At 38.5% G+C, this 25,575-nt stretch overlaps 1 protein-coding gene across 1 annotated transcript in view; it reads left to right on the top strand.

Annotated features, from left to right (window-relative positions):
- The window catches only part of LOC117402338 (CAP-Gly domain-containing linker protein 4-like), a 55,472-nt gene extending 31,080 nt beyond the window's left edge, over window positions 1–24,392 (top strand). Inside the window, exons 9-15 of the mRNA XM_059024540.1 lie at window positions 8,419–8,502; window positions 10,036–10,239; window positions 12,610–12,744; window positions 12,969–13,092; window positions 19,577–19,641; window positions 21,034–21,109; window positions 21,870–24,392. Coding sequence (XP_058880523.1) covers window positions 8,419–8,502; window positions 10,036–10,239; window positions 12,610–12,744; window positions 12,969–13,092; window positions 19,577–19,641; window positions 21,034–21,109; window positions 21,870–22,209 — 1,028 coding nt within the window. The 3' untranslated portion in view covers window positions 22,210–24,392. The remainder of the gene's footprint in view (window positions 1–8,418; window positions 8,503–10,035; window positions 10,240–12,609; window positions 12,745–12,968; window positions 13,093–19,576; window positions 19,642–21,033; window positions 21,110–21,869) is intronic.
- The last annotated feature ends 1,183 nt before the right edge of the window (window positions 24,393–25,575 follow it).

Raw genomic sequence — 25,575 nt, forward strand, 5'->3', positions numbered from 1 at the left:
TAAGACAGAAGACATAGTATTTAATTTATCAAGTAAAACTTTAACCACATCCCAAAAGCAGTATTGAGTAAAGGACTTGAGTTCATACCGACTAAAAAATACATCGATAAAGATAAACTGACCACCGAATTAAAGGAGTGGGAGAGACAAATGAGATTAGCAGAATATTTTTTCAATGAAAATATCTCAGATTCAGAGGGTAATTATGAGCATGGGATTAAGGTTAATAGTACAAGCACTTGGACTCCTCCGGATGGAAGAGATAAATGGTTAGATATGTATTTTGAAGTAGTTAAACAAGAAATTATAGTAGGACTAAAGAAAAAATGTAAACTTAATTTAACCAATATTGAAGAACAAGCTATGACTGAGTTGTTAAATGATGATGATAGAAGTATAAGACCAGCAGATAAAGGTTCAGGAATAGTGATAATGAACACAGGATGACTATTTGAAATCTGTAGAATGTGAATGAAATAATACAGATACATATGAAGAAGTTAAAAACAATAAGATCAGTAAATCGGTAAAAGAGGTTAAGGAAATTGCGGAGAGACTATACAATAAAGGCATTATGTCAAAAGAATTAAAAAATAAAAAAATAAAAATACATGCAGGCACATATAATGCAAGAACAGGCCTAGCAAGAGGAAATCCTAAAATGCACAAAGAAAATCACCCTATGCAAATGATAGTCAGCACGACTGATAATCCAACACACATAATAGCTGAAATAGCAGAAAAACAACTTAGGTCACACGTTGAGAAATTACCAAGCTATGTTAAGGATACAACACAATTTTTAAAAAGACTAAAGCACTACCTTCCAGAGAGTACAATTTTATTTTGCATAGATGTAAAATCCTTGTACCCAAGTGTCCCTCGTAAAGAAATTTTAGAAGCTTGTCAAAAAGCACTAGATAATAGACTAGATAAATCAATACCAACAGCAGAGGTGCTGAACATGATCAACGTAGTTTTAGAAAACAGTTGTTTTACATTTGTTGATAAGAATTACAAACAAAACAATGGTACAGCAGTAGGATCTAAATTAGGAAAGCATTTTGCTGATACATACATGGGGAAATGGGAAGAACAATTAGAAAATTGGAAAGAGAACCTTTAGAATACATTCGGTTTGTAGATGATTTTTTGGGGGGTTGGACACATGGAGAAGAATCCCTTTTCCAGTTTCATAAAATGGCAAATGAAATACACAGTAATATTAAGGTGGACCTTTGATGGACAAGTAAAGAAATAGAAGTTTTTAGATACCATAGTAAAACTTGAAGAAGGTTCAATTAAGACATCTCTTCTGTAAACCTACTGACATGCACCAGTATTTACACATGTCCTCTGCACATCCGATACACACTAAAAGGGCAATCCCAAAGGGTCTAGGAATAAGAATACGAAGAATATGCTCAAAAGAAAGTGACTACGTAAAACAAAGAAATGTATTAAAAACAAATCTTAAAAAAGAGGATACAAAGAAAGAATTATAGAGACGGAGTTAAGAAAAGTGGATAAACTAAAAAGAGATGATCTGCTAGATGATAAAAATAGAGATAAAAAGGTCAAGAGAGTACCATTAGTAATGATTTACTCTAAACGTTTGCCTAATATTTCTAAGATAGTTTGGAAACACTTGCGGATTCTACATAATTCAGAAAAATTAAAAAAATTATTTCTTAAGGCCCCAGTTGTAGCATTCAAAAGATAAGCTAATTTAGGTGATATTTTAGTTCACAATAAACATAAAAGAACTGACAACTTTATTACTAGTTGCCAGTGCTACAGAGCGCACTTGCATGATTTATGTGCATACTTTATGCAGCTTTTATAACACACTGACTTTGCTACTGCGTATTACTGGCGGAAAGCTGCACGCTAAATTGAGATGGATTTACAGTGGGAGGAGGTACATTGTAAAAAGCAGACAACGTTGGACAAATTTTTATTTTAAAAGTCTGTTCTTTAGAATTGATTGTAAGTACAACACATATTTTTTATGTTTGCTTTTGTAGTACATCGTTGTGTAGTACTATTTAAGCCTACTGCCTTTTTTTTGTTTTACACACGCGTGAAGTAAACAGTTCTATGTTTATGTATTTCGTGTTTCTCATGTTCATTTGTTAACAATAACATTTAAAACACATGTATTTCAGTGCCATATTTGTACAACTACAGTATATATTGTTGTTCCATATATGCTTATTGGCAACCAAGAGGTTGTTAATAAGCGGCATCTACTGTGTGTGTGTGTGTGTGTGTTTGTGTGCGTGTGTGTGTGTATATATATATATATATATATATATATATATATATATATATATATAGATATAGATATTATTGCCTCTATTGTGGAGAACCATTAACTGAGGTAGTTATGATCTATTTTTAAGTAATTAGGAGTTAAAAAAAACAAACAAACAAACACTGATGCCATACTAAATGTTTGTTTTAAAGTCATCCTTTTTTTCCTGTCAAGTCAACAAAACTGGTAATGTTTTTTGTCATTTTAATTTCATGCCTGATGATCAGTTGAATAATGTTTAAATGCTTCTTTCAGTTGTTGCCCAAAGCATTTAACGTTATCCAGCTTTTTTTTTTTTTTTTAATACATATAAATCTAATTAAATTGCTATGAACGTGCTGCACTTGTCTTAATAAACTGACTAAAGAAATTAAGGTTATCCTTCTTTTTAAGGAAAGCAACAGCTTCATCAAATGTTAAATCATTTTCTCAAAATGGAAAAACAAATTGAGAATGCAGATTTATAAAATGTGCTCAGCAGGGCTGCAGAATAGTTGCGACGAAGGATTTGCTCGGGACCCGAAGATTTTCTTCTTGCTTTTTTGGAGCCGACAGGAACATTGTTGCCGCTACCACAGCCCCCCCCCCCCCCCCGCTCCAGTAGCTGTCTTTAAAACATAATATGCAGCATTATGCTGAAATGCATTATTATTATTATTATTTATTTCTTAGCAGACGCCCTTATCCAGGGCGACTTACAATCGTAAGCAAATACATTTCAAGTGTTACAATACAAGTAATACAATAAGAGCAAGAAATACAATAACTTTTGTTCAAGCAAAGTACAAGTGTGACAAACCACAATTCAATAATACAGCAGATAATAGTGATAGTTACATCAGGATATGATTAAATAGTGATAGTTACATCAGGATATGATTAAATACAAAGTACTACAGGTTAAACACTTGGCAGATTACAGTATTCTGAAGTACAGGATTAAATGCAGTAAAATAGGGGGCAGATAAGAGCAAAATAAAGCATATTTACATGAAGGGTGATAGTGTCCCAGGATACAAACAGAGGAGTTCTACAGGTGCTGTTTGACGAGGTGAGTCTTAAGGAGGCGCCGGAATGTGGTCAGGGACTGGATAGTCCTGACATCTGTAGGAAGGTCATTCCACCACTGCGGAGCAAGGGTGGAGAAGGAGCGGGCCTGGAATTTACTGTTTACCTTGTTTTGATTTAACCCATAATTTGTATATACTGTTCATGTAGAAAAAAACCAGAAACATTTTCCTTAACATTACCTTGCCCCATTCCCATTCTTCCATGGAGATGTAAGACGGTTGACAGTCACAGGAAATAATTTAAAATAAGTTTATGGGTGTATTTACATAAATCAGATAACACAAAGTGCAGGGACTTTATACAACAAGTGCTTTTTATTTCAATCGCCAAATGACATTTTGCTGTGAACTTAATTGCAGAACGAGTATTGGTAGTTTGTTTTAACTTTTTTTTTCATTTTTGTAAATTTGTTTTTAGAATTAAAATGCCACCTCCATCTTAGAGGGTAAAGTGAGATTACTGAGAAAAATAAATTAGATGGCGTGAGCTTGCTAATCATACAAAGGTTAAACATGAAGGTAGCACTAAACCTTTTTGTTTACGAATTAAGGGACTTGGGGCCAGATTCATAAAACTATTATCTGGATAAGGGGTGTATTAAATGTGTTGCATACTGTATTCTATAAAGCTGTTCCATCAATAACATTTAATTGCTCAATGATAAATACATTTATTTTTTTTAAATCATCCCCCCCCCCCCCCCCCCCCCCCCCCTCCATCCTCCCTTCAAATTTCCGGAAGGTTTGGAGCCCTGAAGATTATTTTACTGCTTTTTGTCAGTGTGGCCCTCAGGAGTCTATTAATATTAATTAATCCGTAAGTATTAAACAGTCAATAGCGCTGTGTTTAGAAACACTAAAGGAAAATGCTAATAGTTCAATGACAAACATTATAACTAGAACTCTTTCTCGATGTCTTCAATGAGTTCTGATTGACACACTTATATCACTGGGTGAGGTGGACTCCTCCCCCCTATTGGTAAAGTGTGAATGTTCTCCTAGTGGTCCTATTAAGAGAAATGTGCATGTGCCTGTTTTGCATGTCGCAGACATTTAACCCTGCAAAGGTGTGAATGGTACTAGTTACAGCAGGTCACATAGGCTAAGAAAAAGTCAAACCTGGGGAAATAAAGATAATATTTTTTTTCAAACTTAAAGAGAAATGATAGAAAAAGAAAACACTCTATCTGAACTTCTTTTTTATTCTCAGCCTTATCTTAATCTCTTTCTCCTAAGAAATCCCAACTGTCTTGTAGGTTGCTGTGACATTACAGTTCCTGAGAATCAAAAATGTATCCTGCGGGCCGACAGAATTTACTCAAGAATGCGTCTTTCACAGGCTTGCACTCATTGGCAGGCTTTGCAAAGGTGCAGTAAATTGCATCTCATCTCCTGAACAGATTGACGACCCTCCAGCTGCTGTTAAATACAATTCAGAAATAACAAATCCAGAAGTGACAGCGCCACCCATCAAAGCTAGGCCTAGAAACACCGCCTCTCAATGAAACTTGTTGAGGTTGCTAACCTCGGAGGGCGAGGAAAAAATAATAATAATAAAAATCATGTTTTATCGGTAATTTAAAATTAACATTTTAACTGCCTTTTTTATTTCAACTCCCCAATTTTCCTACATTTGGCATCTGCCACTGTCCCAGTTTATATAACCCAGGGGGAAAGGGAGGTAATTTCCATTGAAGGACAAAAAACAGAGGACCCACTCACAAAATAGTATTTTTCAGTCGATTTAAAAAAAGAAAAAAAAATTATATAAATGTAATGAAGAAATCTAATTTGCAGTCCAAACCTACTGTATGCTGACTGAATTGCATTGTTTTTTTTTTAAATCACTGTTGACTGAGGTCTTTTTTTATATTGTCATATTTGGGTATGTTACTAGAATGTCAGATGATCAGCATCGCTTTGCACTGTGGAAGTATTAATCAACAGATTAACTTTGTAATGTATTCAAATTAGCCATGTGCTTCTCTGAATGCTGCATCCATCCTGTGTACTTATAAGCACATGTGAAAATTACATACTGGTATGGCCTTGTATCCTTTCTTATGCTAAAATAAGTGTTCTTATGAGACATTAACCAAAGTCCTGGCTAGTATCCTTCATTTTTTAATGCATTTTTTGTAGCCTGCAGGCATAAAGCAGCAGATAACAGAATAATTTTGATAGCCTGCTGGCCTGTTCTTTGTCTGGGTGAGGTGGGCAGCAGTTACTGAGGGCTGCGTAACACAGTCACTGCAGCTGAGGTGTAGGGATTGGGTGTGGAGTGCATTCGGTCCCTTTATACTCCTATAGACCTTTTAATTACACATCGACAACATCTCTGACTCCTCCATTACGGCTTTGTGTAGACAGCTGAATGAACCCAGGGTGGTTCATACTATACAGTAAGCACTTCCTGACGTACAAACTCGTCAATAACCATTTAAACTCTCCTATCATAGGGGCTATCTAGAGTTTTTTATCTGACAAATTCTCCCTGCCTTTATTTTTCGAAAGTTCCCCCAATCTTCAAACTTAGCTTTTTAGCTGTTGATGGCTAATTTTGTTCTCAAGTGGTTAGATACACAAAGAAACTGGCCTCATGACTCACTCGATTGACAGTACAGTAACAATAATGTACAGTAACAATAATTATTAGTTTTGTGTAGTCTGCCTCTTTTGCTCTTTCAGCAGTCCCTCATTCCCTGACTTAGTTTTTGTCTGAAAACTTTATTTTTTTGTACAGGTTTAAGTTAATAACAGAGAGTTACGAGTGTAATAATAATAATAACCTGAATCTGTTGTTCTATACACACTGGGTTCCTCTAGATTTTTGTTGCCACCTTTACTGACTGTCTCATAAATCCCTTTATTAGGAAAACAACAGAATTCCCATGTAGCAGAACTACTGTCCTGTGCCATAGTTATTGGTCTCCCTGCTACTGAGACTTGTCACACTGAAGCTATGTTATCTGCTTTTTCTTTATTTCTGCTCAGTTTTTTTGGTGCTAGGTGGCCCATGTTTTCCTGGGTGGGAGGCTAAAGCAGACAGAGGTCACGCAAAGACGACTGGCGCTGTGCGTATTTCTTCTTTTCAGTAAAGCCGGCACTCTCCTTTTGAGATAATGCAAGGATCAATAATACGGTTTGGTGTAACTTTGAAAGAAAGTTCTTGAAAGCAAACCACAGCTGTCGAAATGTCTCGGGGTAGCTCTCAGCGGGATTTCTGTTCCCCCTCTGTCATCTTAGTGAAAGAGCAGAAACACCTCTAAGAAAAGTATACATGTTTTTAACCTGTCACAATGGAGGTTGTCACTTACAGTACATACAGTGGGCTGGATAGCTCTATTTCTCTTTTCTCCAAATTTGATTATTTCAGAAAAAAAAAAAAATGAAAAAAAAAGTCTAATAAACCAGACATAACAACTGAGCTCCTTTTTTTAGGGAGCTTGTCGGTAATATTAAGCTGTTATTCATTTAGCATCCCATGAGGGGAACCTTTGTGTTCTTTAATTCTCTTGGTCAAGTTTGATCGTACAAGAAAGAGTAACCCTGTTGTAGCAGTCATTTTACAAAGCTGGTATTCCAGTCCTAGTCTTTATTCCAACCAGGTCCTATATTTGCGTATTACTTCAATTTGGCGCCACTGCGTTTATTTTAAGTTGATCAAAATGACTGCGGCCCTTAAACGAGGGCGGCCTTTATTAATAATACTGTGCTTTACAAACGCTGCAATATTTTATTAAATAATTTAAGGCATTTTAGAAACGGCGCCATGAGAGGCTCTGATCTGCAGCACTATACTTGTGTGTTTTTGGGGCTTGAATACAGTACATTTACAGCAGTGTGGAGTGTGTAGCAGTGTGGAGTAGTCGTTAGGGCTCTTGGTTCTTGACCGGAGGGTCGTGGGTTCAATCCCAGGTTTCATTTTAATATTGATGATAACAAGAACAATACCCATAAAATAGTTAAAAGTATATAAAATAAATAAAACAGTAAAATAATGCAAAATAGTAAAATATGCCGTATAGAGACAAGAGAATATCATTTTAGATAACTGGATACGTCAGGCTATAAAAAATTGTTTTTAATCAAGATTTAAAAAACATCAGCCGAGGGAGCTTCCCTTACAGTACTGGGCAGCTCATTCCAGAATTTCAGTGCAATATAGCTGAAACATCTACCACCTGAGTTTTTTTTTTTCTGAATAATGGGTATAGAAAGTAACCTGCCATCCTCAGATCGGAATGACCGATTGGGGACGTATGGTGTTAAAATCTTTAAGGTAAGGTGGAGCAAGGCCATTTAGAGCATTATAGGTTAATAACAACACCTAATTTATAATTTGTTGTTGTGTATGTTGTGAAAGGACTCTTGGTATTTCTACTGTCTTCTCAGTATCCATGATAATCTAACAATATGTCCCTCTCGCTGCTATTTCATCTGCAAAAACACTTCTCCCTCGTTATTTCATGATTCAATAATTCAGAACGTTGACAGTAATTTGTGCATGTAGCATATTTGTTTTTAAAATGGGCAGCAATGTGGAGTAGTGGTTAGGACTCTGGACTCTTGACTGGAGGGTTGTGGGTTCAATCCCAGGTTGGGGACACTGCTGCCGTACCCTTGAGCAAGGTACTTTACCTAGATTGCTCCAGTAAAAACCCAACTGTATAAATAGGTAATTGTATGTAAAAATAATGTGATATCTTGTAACAATTGTAAGTCGCCCTGGATAAGGGCGTCTGCTAAGAAATAAATAATAATAATAATAAAATGGCACATGACTAATTGGTTTAATTGATTCAGTTAGAGCAGGGTTGGAACAAAGACCACGACTGAATTGGTTTTAACGATGCTGATGTGGTACTGTGTGCTGGTATGGGTAGTGGCAGTCCAGACTACCACCTGGCACTTCTTGTTTTAATTTTAACTTTAATTTGAATGTTTTTACTCTCCTTTTCATCCTTTCCTCTACCCTTGCTCATCTTCTCCCCCCGTTTTTGTCTCATTTTATTTCTCTTCATTGTTAAGGTGCATCCTCCATCAAAAAACACACAGCAAAAAAGCCATCTGCAAACCCCCCAGCGGTAGATAAGCCCCCCGCTACACAACCAGGTATGGAGCTGCTGCTCTGGAGAGCACTGGGATTGTCAAGTGTGGTTGGCTGTGTGGATCTGCTTCTCTGGCTGGTTTAGACTCCCCTAGGAAGTAGAAACATGACTGAGACTGTGTCAGATAGCTACCAAATGATGTTAGCTACCAAACTCTGTGATCCAAAGCACACATTTTGTTCTGCTGCCCACCATAGCACTCCATGCAGATGTGTTTTTTTTTATTATTTTCTCCCCAATTTAGTAGTGTCCAATTATTTTGTTTAGCTCAGTTCACCGCTACCACCCCCGTGCTGACTTGGGAGGGCGAAGACGACACACGCTGTCCTCCGAAGCGTGTGCCGCCAGCCGACCGCTTTTTTACACAATGCAGACTCACCATGCAGCCACCCAGATCTACAGCGTCGGAGGACAATGCAGCCCTGGGCAGCTTACAGGCAAGCCTGCAGGCGCCTGGCCAGACCACAGGGGTCGCTGGTGCGCGGTGAGCCGAGGACACCGTGGCCGACCTAACCGTACATCATACATCATAAATTAGCCACAGCTGGATTTTGTATATCTTGTCAGAAAATTCCCTTCATCTTTTGAGTTCATCATCTACAAGATTTAAAGGGGTTTGCAGTACATCTTACTTTAGCTCTGGTAGTGGAAAACTTTGTTGAGCTATAAATAATTGTTAAGTCTTATAACCACTATCATTTATCGTTTTTATAGAATTCACATTTCAGGACAACATACATAAATGAATCTAGTCTAGGTAGACAATTCTCCGGAGGGTTGGGGATTAAAGAAGATGCTTAGTTTAGCATTCCCAACTTGTCCCCACTCCTGTCTAAGGACCTGATTTAATCCTGGTAATTTAAATAACTTACCTGCTTCTGTCATCCCTTTGGCCCACTGCTAGTGAGCTGGCAGACCAGATAGTTCTCTTTCTCTGTATTAATGCAACTACCCTGTGAATAAGTCTCCCTCCCTTTTTAGGTACTGTAATTTTCAAGAAGAAACAAAGTATTTATTGTGCATCCTGTTAACTTTTTTTCATGCATCAAAGTGAAATTTAAAAAAAAAATTAAATTTCATTCCAGTACAAACATCATTACAAACAACTTGTAGTATAAAAATAATGCACCACGAGGTCCTCCTTGTAAAAGAAACTGCAGTTTCAATGAACAAATACCACTAACTGTTAGTGGTGAGACAAATATTCAAATAGAAATATTTGCAAAGAAAACCAATGCATTAATGAAGTCTCAGATAAATAACGCTGTACAGAAAAGTGTTTCTCGCCTTCCTTAATTGGTAATTTAGTGGGCCACCAGGTTTATAATATTATTATTATTATTATTATTATTATTATTATTATTATTATTATTATTATTATTATTATTATTGATTTATTTTTGTTATGAATTTATACTTTTGTTTTCCATCTAATTCTAAATAAAAGAATAGTTGTTTAATATTCAAACCCCATGTTCGTCCCATTCCAGTACTAACTATTCTGCTAACTCTTTTCTCTCTATTCTTGTTGCCAAAGGCTCAGTCTCTTTGCCTGGTTCCAGCTGCTCCTCCTCCTCCTCCTCCTCCTCCTCCTCCTCCTCCTCCTCTACATCCTCCTTAGACAACAAACCTCAGCCCAGCCCCTGGCAGAGACCGGCCCACCCCCGGCCCAGGAACCCTGTCTGTACTAAGAGGCCCTCAGTCGACAGGACAGCGCCGTCTTGTGCCAGGACCACCGCCGGTATTGCAAGGCACCTTCTGTTTGTTTCTTAATCAGCCTGTGAATGATTTCAAGGTAGAACAAAAAAGGGTGTACATGTAAGCAATAGCACATGATCTGATCTCCATAACACACTTAAGGCATGGGTGGTACTGATGTATCCACTTCTCAGGTGGTTGAAGACCCTTGGATGGGCCTTGTGTCTCACAACGCACCTGAGACACAGGCTGTATCAGTACCACCCATGCATTTAAGTTTGTTATTGATCTTGGTTCATAACTATTATGGAACTGTGGCTATTTTTTGAATTTGTTTCTGATTTCAATTAAATGAGAGCTGAACCATTGGCTGTGGTATTTTAACCACATGGCATGGAATGTTAGCAGCCAGTCAGGATGCAGGGAATTTCCAAGCCATTTACAAAATTTAATAATGCTTTGATCATTCATGACATCATTCATGGTATTTGGTTTCCGATTCTTACTTAGTTTTTTCCATTTTTTAAATCACATACTTGAGACTTTTATTTTTAATGTTTGAGCTCAGCATGGCTCATAGCAATATTTTCTCTGTTAAAGACCGTAAGGTGCTTCATCGATGGGGGACTAAATGTAATAAGGGAGTGAGACTAATTTGAGTATTAATCTCGCCTTCAACAGCTGTGCACGCTTCCCTGTAATGAAGAAAAAGCTCCAACTTCCATGCTGACAGTTGCATTGTGATGGGTTAGTTGGGTTATTTTGATTCTGCCAATGAGATGCAATGAGTTTTTAAAAAAAAAATAATAAAAAAAAAATAATTCAATTACATTGACGCTTGCACAAATCAAATTATTTTCACCCTCTTACCCTTAGTCCCTCACTGATAATGGAAAATGCCCTCGTGGGGAACTAACTTGAGGCATCTTGCAATAGTCTTTAGAAGAGAAAATATTGCAATGAACCATGCTGAGCTCAAACCTTTAAAAAAAAAAGTCAATGATCTCATGAAAAAACAAAAACAAAATAAACATTGGAAACCAAGTACCATAAGGTATTAATAATGATACAAGGTCGAGAAATGTTTTATTTTGTACACCCTATTTATTCTACCTTTTAACTATGTGTCAAAGAGCATAAAGCACTGAATGTATCACACTGTGCCATGCCAAACCCCCCAGGGATTTTGTGAGATGTTGCTCTCTTCCGCTCGTGAATTTGGCCACAATTGGAAAAGACAGTGGAGTCTCTTTAATTGATGCCAACCGTGACCGCCACCGCCACCATTGAAATATTAATATCGGGCAAATTTTATTTACTTTTAAATACATTTTCTAAGGAGACGCGCACACACATTGTTATAGTTGCTGATTTTCTCCCCTTCTATCAATGATTTTAAAGATGTCGGTACGTACCTCTGTTTAGATCATTTGAATAGAACCCTGTGTCTGGACTGACATTCAAACACCTGAATAACAGGATTGATTTAGATGTTAATTTTGGTAGAGTTCCTTGAAAAAGCTGTTTTAGTGGCTTGGGGCTGGGCTGCAGGAGTTCAGAAGCTGAACTGAAATTCTCCCTGACACATGCAGTACAGATACCTGTCAAATAAAAAATAAAGGCAATGATGAAAAAAAAAATAAGGATCTCAGGACCATCCACCGATTATTCATCCTGTTGCAGAACCACCAACATCCCCAGTTAGGTACTGGAATTGGATGGTATCTGCAGCATTTGTTCAACCAGTTTTAACGGTGCGGATGGAAACATAGCCTTGATCAGGGGTGTCCAATGGCTGTGTATGTTGAGCCATGTGAAGGTGAAGGCTGGACAATCCGAAGGCAAACGGCAAATGATGTGTTTAGAAACATGAAACATGAATAAGCTCAGAAATACTGAAGCATTGTTAGCTGAGTTAAACATCCTGTTTGTTTGGCATTTAAAAAAATTTTTGGTTTAGAACAACTTTTAGCCAAAAAGTTTTACCAGCTCTGTCTTAAATCATAGCTAAAACCAGAGCCGTGTTTGACAACACATAACCGGGGGAGCATTTAACAGTCCATGCTGAAGCTGATATACTGTAAATGTTAGATGTTTTGAATTTACCGGTAACCGTTGTAAAAAAACTAAAACAAAAAAAAACAAAAACAAAAATATACAGACAGATTATAGGTGTTGGTGTGCAGTGTAGGGCAGTCTTTTTCATCATAGTATTTTCCATATACAGTAAAATTCTGTACACATACAGCCTTATGCTAAGATGCATACTGCTGTAATTTTATAAAATGGTGACCTGAGGGCTGCTTATATGGCTTTTCTGGCGGTTGCAAGCAATCCCAGTATGTTAAAGTTAAAACGTGTTTAATTCGGAAGATTAAAAGTGTAGGAAACTAACCCGTCAGTGTACCTGCAGGTATGCAGACCCGCACCCCCTCCACAGGCAGTGTCCACTCCGAAGAGGCTGACATCCAGGTGGGGGACAAGGTGCTGGTGGTGGGGCAGAGGACCGGGGTAGTCCGCTTCCACGGGAAGACCAGCTTTGCGCCAGGTAGGCCGATAAATATGTGACCTCTTTACAGGCTAAGAGAAGTAAAAAAGGGGCAAATGCATGTTGCTTATCTGGCCCCATGTGTCTAAGTTGTGAATGGCACATTATACTTCACTGCAGTTAGTGCATGATTAGAACTACAGTATGTAGTGGATTCATGGACAGCACAGGGGCTATGATAGTGACTGGTGTCAGGGTAACAGCAGCTGTCGTGTGTGTTTCAGGGTTCTGGTATGGTATTGAGCTGGACAAACCCAATGGAAAGAACAACGGCTCCGTAGGGGGAGTGCAGTACTTCAGCTGTCCCTTCAAACACGGGGTCTTCGCACCCCCCTCCCGAGTGCAGAGGTGAGTCCCAACAATTCACAAATTATACAAAAACCCAGGCAGAGGACAATGAATAAGGTCAGTAAATGGCAGACTGTTCAATAGAGATGGGCCACAGTAACGGGTAGCAGTAGCGAGTAAAACCGCAAGGGTCATGCTAAGATCTAGCAAGACTCTTAATGCAAGTTTAAAAGAAGAACTGTGCAAGGGTGAGGATGGATTTCAATGATCGCACAAGGAATTTGCAACATTTGAGCTAAGAAAAAAGGATCATGCAGGATTTGTACAAGACATTCATGAAATACTTTCTTATCCTTGTATCGCCCTTAGTTCATGTGTTTTTTTTTTTTTATTATTTACCCCATTTTCTCCCCAATATGAAATGCTCAATTCTTTTTTAAGCCTGGCTCATCACTGCAACCCCCGCGCTAACTCGGGAGAGACGAAGACAAGCACATGTGTCCACCTAGACTTGTGCCGTCAGCTGTCCGCTTCTTTTCACTCTGCAGGCCTGCCATGCAGCTACCTTCAGGGCTACAGCGTTGGAGGACCACGCAGCTCCAAGCAGCTTGCAAGCAGGCCTGCAGGTGCCCCGGCCAGTCTACAGGGATCGCTGGTTCGTGGTGAGCTGAGGACATCCTAGCCAACCTAAGCCCTCCCCACCCTGGGCGGCGCTTAGCCAATTGTGCCGAGCCCCCTGGAACTCCCATCCACGACCGGCATTGGAATAGCCTGGACCCGAACCGACGATCTCCAGGCTATAGGGCGCATCCTGCATTCCACGCGGAGTGCCTTTACTGGATGCACTACTTGAGAGCCCCCCTTAGTTCAAACTTGAATTTCATGGTGTGTCTTACTTGATCCTATCACAATACCAGATTTATTGTAAAATGTTTTAGCATAATAACACTGTCCCAAGGCACAATGACTGTTAGAACATAAGAAGGTTTACAAACGAGAGGAGGCCATTCGGCCCATCTTGCTTGTTTGGTTGTTAGTAGCTTATTGATCCCAGAATCTCATCAAGCTGCTTCTTGAAGGATCCCATTTGTGACCCCTGGTCCCTGTTTCTTTTTTCAGGTTGAAAAAGTCCCCTGGGTTGACATTGTCAATACCTTTTGACCCATTTGGGTCCTTTAGTCCTTTTCCAAGCTTTATTTCTGACCTATTATGATAAACATTATCCTGGTCGGGAAAAAGTTCCCACCACCACCCTTCTAAAAGTTCCCCGTAGTAAAAGCATAGCAATGAGCAATAAAAAACAGTGAAAGCATAGGTAAGCATTGTAAAGCACAGAGAGGTATGGTAACGCATGTTAAAAACTTGGCAAACCAGGGTAAAATATGATAAAAGCATAGAATAACCATGGTAAAGGTTTGTTAAAAATGCAAAAATATGCAGAAATACCATCATAAACTTTTATAAGGGCAATTAAACATCCAATTAGACCAAAACATTAACTATAATATGAATAAATATTATAATTATATCATAACACCATGCCAAAGCATAACTAAAATTTTGCTAATAATAATATCAGGAGTCACATGCAAATGTTCAACAACTCAACACAAAACCCTAAAATGTAATACTCTGTCTTAAGAATTGTCTGAATAATGAAAAGCTAGTGGGTTGACATTAAGTAACCCTTGTGAAATTAAATATTTATAACGCGCTGCACACGTTAGTGAAATGTCATAAACAAATTGATCCACAAACCCACAGTCAGTATGTGTGCTGTACCTTGCAAATTTGATTATGCCAGCTTTGTTCCAATAACACATCTTGAAGGTCAATTTTTACACAGTTACATTTCATTTTGGAATCAAATAACAAAATAACTTTTTCTATTATTAATGTGTTGCAGTCTGTCAGATTTGATTAAAATGAAAAGATGATTTAAAAATCATAAATCCAATGATTCAAGATAGATATATTTCCAGGACTTCATTTAAAGACAGTATTAACAAGCCGTTTTTTTCTCAATGTCATACAAGCCCGAAAACCTCATTGCTTTTCGGGGATTAAATTTATATCGGACATGCTTCAGTAACTTGTATTGAAGATTTTCTTAGCTTCGTTGCCTGGTAAGACATGAGTTGTATCTCATTCTAGTAAGCCCTGAGAAAAGCATGCTGCAACAAAAAACATGTCACAGGATAATGTAAGCAGGATGCTGAGTTTGCTATAATAGGAAAATGTATTAATATTAAAACAATAACTTATTTCTAACCCGACTCCAAATAAAGAATGTTCTTTACTTTGGAGCCAGGTAAGAAATTAGTTCTTGTTATAATATTATTTTAGAAAATGATTCTTGAAATACATTTTAAAATAAGTATTAAGTGTTGCATCTTCTGCCTTTATCAATGAGAAAACATTTGTGTGTCGCGCTTTCAGGAGATCTGTTATCCCTTATAAAAGTTTCTCACTTTAAATCCAAAGTGTAATAAAGCATAGCAAAAGCATGGTGTGACAGGGTGGCTGAGCGGTGACATCACGGCAGAAGCAGGAAGGACAACTGACACAAGGTACTGCAGTTCAAAAAGGCTTGCGCCGTTTTAATTCAAAAATAAATAAAATATTTAAACAGAAAAACACTTTGCTCAAAGAGCGAAATAAAAGGTTCAAACAAAAACAAATCACAAACACAAAATATATAAACAAAGGTCAGGCTGGGCAAATAGCTGTCACTGATCCTTTTACTTTAGTTTCGTTTTTGTTTTCGCTCTTGCTCTCCTCGCTGTCTCTCATACACTCCTCTAAAACACCCCCCCTGAGTTGGAGAGCTGCAGGCTTTTTATAACAGGTGACCATCTCTCGATTAGCAACAAATTAAATCACCTAATTAATTCGGGAGATGGCCACCTTCTGCACGAGTTTTAATTATGTTGCGGATGGGGCTACCCATCCACGCTAAACAAAACAAACTGGCTACGTCGTCAAAATACAAAACAATAAAACATACGGCGCTCGCAGACACAAATATAATAATAAATTATAATAATAATAATACAAAATAACACCGGGGCGGAGGGGGAAATCCCGTTCTAAAATAAATAAACAAATGAATGTACAGGGCACCTCGCCCTGTTACACATGGGTAAAGCATTTTAGCTTTTAAGGGATGTGAAGGTGCCTTGCAGATGTATTTGTGATAGTATCTTGGCAGCTACACTATTAAATATTAATCTTGCTTGATCTGTTTGTTAGATTAAACCAACAAGAAACAGTTCTTATGGCTTGACAACATTCAGGATAGGGGTTATGAAAACACTGATTTTGTAGAACGGATATGTTGTTATGTCTGGATTGTTCCCAGTGGTTCATCTCTGTGCCAGTAGTTCAGTATTTCTCCAAGTTGTGTTTATCTGATAACATATGTCTGTGTTTTGTTTTGTTTTTATTGTGAAGCAAATTTAACAATTCATGTTTTATATTAAACGTCTTGAGCTTTTCTTCACGAAAGTGTATGCCAGCTTTTCTTTGGAAATAGTTAAATGGACAATGCTTGATTTTAAAGAGAAAATCTATTAATTGGATCTATTTAGAAAAAAGAATGGGGGCATTTGATTGAATTTATTAAAATCTTAAAACGTGACAGAGTTAACCCGAACCAATATTGTAAGCACAGCACATGAACCAGGACCAGGAGACACAGCTGGAAATTATTGAAGACAGACAAAGGACAGAGGAGAGCAGACACTGCTTCACACAGAGTGTGGCGAGGGTGTGGAATGGGTTCCCTAAACATGTTGTTGATACAGCCATGTTGTGGCATCCTTAAGACCTGACATGAGAATATATATTTTGAGATTAACCAGGAACTAGGAACTGGACAAGCACTGATGGACTGAATGGTCTCCTCTAGGTCACTAACTTACTTATGTTATCATGCTGTTCCTTTCACACAAAAGAAAATGGTCTAATCAACAGCATCTGTATGTCTGCTGTACGTCTAACCTCGGCTGTCTACCCTTTAGCCAGTTCAGTGCCCTTTTCAGGAGTAATGGTTGCTATTTCAGAGCAGAGCCTGTAGCAGAGATTGGCACAGATGTTGCTGTTCCGTGCATGTCTGAACCCGTAAACCACTCTGCTGTTATGAAGGCCTGGTTTTATCAGGCAGGCTGCAGGTCTACAGATCTCCTCAGACCCAGTAAAAGCGATGCACGCTAAGCTTTGAGGTTTCTGCAGACAAAACTGCTCCGTTTCAGTGTGCATGCTGGACACAAGGGCAGCATCAAAGGGGACCGTTTTCATGTAATTTAGGAGTCATGACAGAGAGTGGTTTGAAGTTTCAGTTTTTACATTTAAGTACCATTTTTGTATTCAGTAAAAAGCTGTTCAATATAGTGAGGGAGGAGTAAAGCAAAAACGAATTTCTAGCACACAAAGTGGTTTATAAAATGTCATGGCATCCCCAGATGAAGTTACTATCTTGTATCCTTGCAGCCCATTTATTACTTTTCATAATGCAAGGGTTTACACTGCATAGGGAAGAATGGCAAGTGTTGTGGGAATTAAAATAGGAAGAGTTTTAATAGAAGATGGAAAGCAACATTTTAATAAACATTTTATGAACTTTATATTGAAGTAACACAGGGGACTGTTAACGTTTCATTAGCAGCTTGTGCCATGTTTACATTAGGCTTGAGGACAGCAGGTGAATGACAGGGAAAGTTATTATCCACTGTTCTGATGTCAGAAGAATGAATTATGACTTTGTGGTACGGACTGCAATCAAATGTACAGTATTTTCGATGCATTATTATATTAAACACTTACTTTATTACTGTGGCAAAGTGGTTAACAGTGTGGAGGTGCAGGTGATCAATGAACAGACAGACAATTATAATCCAGGTGCAAAGTTGTTTAATGGGTTTGTATGTCCAGTGCCTGACGGCAAAACAAACAGTAAACAATAAATGATGCTAAGTAATACAGTGGCGTGTATTACTTCAGTTGTAATCCCTGGGTTTGTCCCAAAATAATAGTCTTGTTTATTATACACCCACACAAAACACATACACAAGTCCGTTAGTGCGTGAATTAGTGCTCGTGGTGCAAATACAGTTAGTTGTGATACAGGTGCAGTGCTGTTCCGGGTTTGTGCTGGCCCTTGGTGACAGCTCCGGAACGTGTTAGCCGTCTACTAATAACAAGACACAGCTGGAGACAAACAAACAAACACTCACAATATGGATACACAAAACACAGGTCCTTCCAGGTTCTTTTCTCTAACCAAAACGAAGGAACAGATTACGTCGCTTCGTCCCCTACTTATACAAAAGAGATTTATTTTTTCTAGCTAGATTATTCTATTTGCATGCCTTTATCAACTTGTCTGTCGCTATCTTTTCTTTTGGAATTGCAATACTGTTTGAATGTAACTGAAGTTTATAGATAAGCTTCAAGTTCAAGTTTGTGGACGTTGTTTTTCACTTTGATAGAAGCCGTGATCTGGACTATAGAGCCGTTGTAGTGTTAGAAAGTGGTACATCATCATAATGTGGTACGCACACCAAAACTTGACCTATGTAATGTCAGATAGTGGTACCGTGTCAGACCGCAATAAATTAGTTTTAGACTATAAATTAGTTTTAGTTAGTTTGGTTCTGTATTAAATAATATTAGGAATCCAAGGGACTGCATTGTTTTATTCCATTTTAAATAATACTTAACTGCAAAATTCAGTTAGTCTTTTGATTTGCCACCCCACTTTTGAACAAAGTTAGGGCTTACGGGTTTGACCCTGCAGATGATCCTGCTTGTATGGAGAGCCCTCTCACCCAAGGGGGCAGGATGCTTCATGGCTGCCTGTCGTTGATAAGCCTTGACTGGCTGCTGACAAATTGCGTCTCAAATTATCTTTGAGCTTGGAGAGTGGTGGATGGGAGCGCGCTCTCCATGATCAATTTATTCTCTAGACACTAATCTGCTGCTGTATTAGTTCTAACTGCTTGAGCTGACATGTCTTTTGAAAAAGTTAGGACAAAGGCAGCCTTTTCCTAATGTACTTTTCTCTCATGGACCCTCGCTAGAAGAAACTAATGCAATGCTCCTTTCAATATTATACAACAGCGGTTTGCCTAGAACAGGCTGCTAAGATGGGTTGCACACATCACCATAGGAAGTTTTGTGTGCTCGCTTTTTGCAGTTATAGCGTGCTTTTCCCTAGTTATACTATGCATTTCCCATAGTTTACCCTTGTTTGCCATGTTTATTAATGTGCTTTACTATACCTTGAAATTATTTGCAATCCTTACCTATGCTTTACCATGCTTTCACAATGCTTTATAATACTTTTCTATGCTTTTACTATGGTAAACTTTTATAAGGGCAGTTCATATTTAAAAAAAAAAAAAAACAGCAATGTTTGTTAAAATCGAGATTTATCACCCAGGTTACCCCCACAGCCTACTGTATCTACCAAGCCATCACCGAGCAGTGGCCAGCCTCCCTGATTTAGCTGTGTCCTCTCTGACACTGCCTGTTTTGATTGCAGGATACATGGTTCTATGGATTCTCTCACAGATATCTCCTCTGCTAGACGTAACCACTCCTTCCCAGGTAAGATCTGAACCTTGCTCTCCGGGTTGAAAAGTACAGTACTACTGCCCACAGTGATGGCTATAAGATAGGTTTTACAAATGTATGCAAATATGTGATTTTAATGAGCACGTTGTCTCAAGTGCTCATTAAGCTTATTGAATAGCTTAATGTCTTAAACAACATTATACAGACAATTAGAAGGCAAATACAAAAATTGTTACTGATGATTGGTCAGTAGCAATGTCTTTGCACACTGCCCGCCACCTGAATGGCATTTTCTTTTTTAGAAAGAGAGCAGTGCATGATTGGCATTATATGAAATATATTGCCAAAACCCAAGTTTATCATTTAAAAAAAAACAAAAAAAACAACAAACCCCCCCCCCCCCCCAAAAAAAACGAATGTTCTATAGGTATTTTTTCGTTTATTATCGGTTAACACCGAAAACTTCAAGTCGTATGTATAACTTACAATTGTGTCAAGTCAAGAGCTACAGATTTGCTGCTGCATTAAAATGCATGTCACACTGCGAGCAGGATGCTGGGAGGTCAGATGTAGACAACATGCTCTATGCCCAGACCCTAGTTAAACAGTAAATTTATAAGATCCGAATGGGTCTACCCCAGCAGAAGTCCTTCAGGGAGTCTGTCTTCCCAGTGCAGGGGTACAGAGCGTGATTTGTATTCACTGTATCTGCAGCACTAGTAATTCAAGGGCTATTGGATTCATGGCATGCTCTGTGAGATGAAAGCACAGAGGTAATTGAATATGACAAGAGATAAAACACGGCCTGCTCCAGTGTATTTCGGTTTCTGAGTTGAGTGGAGCAGATTTTTTTAAAAAGATGTCCGGTACCAACACAACTTCAATAACTTCGGGCAGCAGTGTGGAGTAGTGGTTAGGGCTCTGGACTCTTGACCGGAGGGTCGTGGGTTCAATCCCAGGTGGGGGACACTGATGCTGTACCCTTGAGCAAGGTACTTTACCTAGATTGCTCCAGTAAAAACCCAACTGTATAAATGGGTAATTGTATGTAAAAATAATGTGTAAAAAATAATGTAATTGCACGTAAAAATAATGTGATATCTTGTAACAATTTTAAGTCGCCCTGGATAAGGGCGTCTGCTAAGAAATAAATAATAATAATAATAATAATAATAATAATAATAATAATAACTGCTGGGCTGCAGTGGGGAGTGGGTAGCTAAGAGTGGGTTTGAGTAGCTAAGTGGTTAGCGTGCTAGACTGTAGTGTGGAAGGCAGTGGGTTTGAATAGCTCAGTTAGAGAAAGTGCTGGGCTGAACTGTACCAGTTTAAACTGTTATGTGTGTGTGTGCTGTGTGGAAATCGAGTGGATGGTCTGTGTTTGCACAGAGAACTACCAGAGCCTGACCTGTGGTTTATTTGCAGGAATCAAACGAAGCTTCAGCACCTCATTGACCATCTCTTCACAGAGAGAGCTGAGCAGGAAGAGCCCTGTCAACAGGTACAGAGCTGCCAGCAGAGCATACAGCAGGGGATGGAAATAAGACTTACATTGCATAGCAGTTTGATCCATTCCTGGATTAGTAAGAAACACCTGAGCTTGTTACCTATACATTGTGGCTAATGAAGCTCAATTTAAAACTTCGAGTGGGTGAGAATGTGCTGTGCAATAGGAGTCTTATTTCCATCCCTGGTAAAGTACAGTGCAGTGCAATACAGTATGGGCTGAGCCTTCATCACTGTTCTGGTTATCCTTCACAAATATTTGTAAACATATATAATTCAGAAGTATTAACATCTGTCTATTATGCCTCATCCCAAGAGGTAACAATAGCAATAGAATACAGTTTTATTTATTTTTGTAATTTATTTTTAATAAAGTGTATTCATGTTTTAATTTTGATTTAACACCAGCTATGCTATGTAGCTTATTTTTATTTTTGTGCAAACTGTATGTAACAAGATGGTGTATGGTGTATCAGTACTTTAGTGCTGTTGTTGTTACGCAGATGCTTTATGAATATGGCTTGGACTTAGATCTCCTTGTGAGTCTGTGTTTTCAACTGTAGCGCTCTCTGTCTCCACTGCTACTGTAGGTCTCTTGTGACTGCAGTGTTCTCCCCTGCTAGGTCGTAATGACTGTATCTTTGTGTGTCTCCCCTGCTAGGTCGTTGTGACTGTATCTTTATGTGTCTCCTCTGCTAGGTCGTTGTGACTGTATCTGTGTGTCGTCTCCCCCCCCTCCCCCCCCCCCCGACTAGGTCGCGGCCAGCATTCCTGCATCGCAGCTGGAGCAGCACTAGTGCGGGGTCTGGCGGTTTGCCCCCTGCCCCGGACAGTACGGTGAAGCTACACCAGGGCATGCAGGTCTACCTCACTAGCTCCAATGCGATAGCCACCATCCGCTACGTGGGCCCTGCCGACTTTGCCCCGGGGATGTGGCTAGGGCTAGAGCTGCAGACCCTGAAGGGCAAGAACGATGGCTCCGTGGGGAATTGCCGCTACTTCACCTGCCGGCCCAACCACGGGGTGCTGGTGCGGCCCAGCCGGGTTACCTACGGTGGCATTAACGGGGCCCAGCTCGTGGATGAGGGCAGGTAGGACCAGAGGCCACTGGGCAGAAGATAGGACACTGGAGTAGGTCAACTTTCATGGTTACTGAACCAGCTGTGTTGGGAATTTACATTACATTGTGGTTTTCGCTCTAAAACATGGCGTCAAGAACTGGAACACTGATGTTTTCTAGAAAGCATCCCAAGGATCGCTCTATTCTTCTAACATCTAACTAAATAAAAATGTATTGTAGACTCACTATATCTAGGGTGTATTGAGAAACTTCAAGTTGTGAATCCCAGGACCCCTCTCCAGTTCTGATGATAATGCGTTTGTGGTGTTGTAAAAATGTGTATTTCTGCTTGATGGAATTGCGGTACTAATGATCAGGGTATTTTAAGTGACTTTCTAACATGGTTTTACTTTATTTGTCTTCCTGTAGCTGTCCTCTCTATAGCATCCATATCCCCCATCCATTATGATTATAATTTATTTTATTGTAAAGTTTTGAGTGTTGTAACGATCACTGCCTTTAAAACCCTTGTAAAGGTGGTTTATTCTCCCAGAAAAGTATTCCTTTGGAAAGATATTGGGAATTTGTGAAAGAAAAGGTTGATGGACCCTTGTCTGATATTTGGCTCATACTAAGCACAGCATTAATGAAGGATAACTGCCTACACAGTTGCCAGTGATGTTTTAAAGCACAGGCACATGCGCACACACATACATTTAGAATTCTAAATTGCTTTGTCAGTTTATTAGTAGCCCTTTTGCACCTTTTAGCAATAAATTCCTAGAAAGTAATCCAGGATACTGGGTACTGGCTACTTATGCATGGTTTGTGGTTAGTTAGCCTTGTTAGTCCGGATAAAAAAAAAGACTGACCACCTGTACAAGCACACAAACTAACAACAAACACAAGAGCACAAACTAGTATAAGCACAGTCACGTACAAGCACATACACCATTTAATGAAAGGTAAGTTACATGAGCACTTAGACAAACACACATACTGACAGAACTACGCACACTTGCACGACCAGTGAAATCATATAGAAAAAAAACCTAGAAAAACTACAGCTTTCTCAATGGTAATTTAACAGCATTTTTCCCTTCGCTACAAGCACACAGACCCAGAAAACTAATGACCGCCAGCAGCAGTGAATTCCAAACCCACACACTTTGTCAGTGTACTAATAAAGGCAGTTGAACTATTTTTTTTTTTAACAGATGTAACAAGCTGAATGTGCCCAAATGAAGTGTGTTTTTGTAATATTACATGGTAAACCAGGTCAAATTGGTAGTGTAATACATTTAAACTTTTTTTAAACATCACTTTATTTGTTTTTAAACTGGAATGTATGGCTTACAGTCCGTTTATTACATGCAGTGCATTATTCATGTATTGTTTTTATTCCTTTTGTGTACAAGACGTCTATGGGGGTGTTAAGAGTTAGCAGCTCCTGCTTTATACCGTAACACCTCCAGACACTTGCTACAAGAGCTGCCCAGTCTTCCTTCATGGAATCAGCAGCTGGTCACAGGGGCACCGAAACATCTGTGTGCAGCTTTCAAACCTTTAGGAATACGTTAATAGGAAGAAACTTCACAGGTTCAATGACAGATGTTTTGACCTGAAGTCTTTCTCCTGTGTTCTGGAAATGTTTGTCATTGAACTTTTAGTATTTTTAAATGTAGCTGTATTGAGTGTTTAATAGCTGTCAGAACTCCCCAATAGTGAGGTTAATGTCAGGCAACCCTGTACGACTGAAAAGGGAAATCGTTCAGTTTTGTTTCTCCAAGTTTTTATTTTCATACCAGTCTCTCTCCCAGTTATCATTTTGATGAATTTCAGAAATTACATTTGCTGATTTGTGTGGAGATCAAAAGGTGTATTCATAAAACATCAGCAAGTTGGTAAGTGCATTAGACTACAGTGCATTTAATAGTATGCTAGCGCACTGTGAGCACAGACACTGAAGAGTACTGGTAGACTGTACCTCTATTACTGAGGTAAATGTATTACACTTGCAATAATACATTTTATTTTTGGATTGAATTTTGTACATCTAAAACTTTGTGTGCTATTCTATATATTGCTATTTTTTATTGTGTGGATGACGTGCATTTGAATTGCAAGATTGCCAAGTGCTTTCTATCTGTTCTTAGTGCTTTTGCTATATTTTAATGATGATAAACTCTTGTTTTAATAATATTTTACGATCTAAAAAAACCTGCTTCATTCAGTATTATAATATAAAATGTATGTGTCTCTGTAAAAAGTAAAATAAAGATTTATACTCATGTCAGTATATACCAATACAATTATATATATATATATATATATATATATATATATATATATATATATATATATATATATATGTGTGTCTGTGTGTGTGTGTAAATATATAACCTATTGTTTGTGGTTCGTTATGACTTCTTGGGACTAGTGTTGGGACACAATTGCTGTAAGTGGAGTTCTTTATAATAAGACCTAAAACTAAACGATAATAGTTCATACCTTCTACCAATAAAGTCAGACAGGTTTGTATTTGAGAAACCTGATACCACATAATTTAGTTGAGGTACTAAAATGTGCCTAGATCTGTTTTTACTCTCAGGGAACTATTTTGTTGAGTTCAGATTTGTTTCCATCAATACATTCAGAGAAAAATTTTTGGTTGTGGTGTTTTTTGGCAATTCACTAACGTGAATTACCCCCAGGAATTCAGAGGGATCTTTGCAGTCTTATTGTTTAACCCTCAGGTGAATGCAGAGGGTTTTTTAAACTCGCCTTGCATTAATGAAACGACCAGGTGCCAGGAGATTGAACAAGCAGGCCCCTTGTAAATCTGCTCTAAACTGATCACACTTATTACATGATTAATCCACACAAGTATGTAGGTTTAGTAATAGAAGTAGTTTATGCAGCTGTGAGGGAGGAACAATTTCTTTAGCATCATATTCCTGGCTCCTAATCATTTAAAAAATATACCTAATTGATGGTATTTCTGAAACACTGGACTGGGTGCAGGCCCCATCATCTATCATTTTAAACCTCATTTTACACATCTTCTTGTCAAGTTCTGTTCATTTATTAGGGCACCACCATTACTTTCTGTGGTTGTTTTGGTCTATGGACAAACTGGTGTCCAGCCTCCTCAGTACTTTCTTGATTGTATTTTTTTTTTTACATAAATTGCAACAGGATTTCTTGACATGCTACACTGGTTGTATCCAATAATGCTATAGGTTGACTGGGCGTCCTCCAGTTCTGGTTAAGACCCAATTTACTAGCCTGGTTAGCAATTAATGACATCTGCACTTTGACATTTGGGGAAACGTTATAGGCTGGACATACTGTAGGTGCCTAATTTCTTTCAGTACTTTTTGAGCTCTTTTTGCTTGGAT

Source organism: Acipenser ruthenus, chromosome 5 (genome assembly GCF_902713425.1).
Source record: "Acipenser ruthenus chromosome 5, fAciRut3.2 maternal haplotype, whole genome shotgun sequence".
In the NCBI taxonomy this organism is placed as follows: Eukaryota; Metazoa; Chordata; class Actinopteri; order Acipenseriformes; family Acipenseridae; genus Acipenser; species Acipenser ruthenus.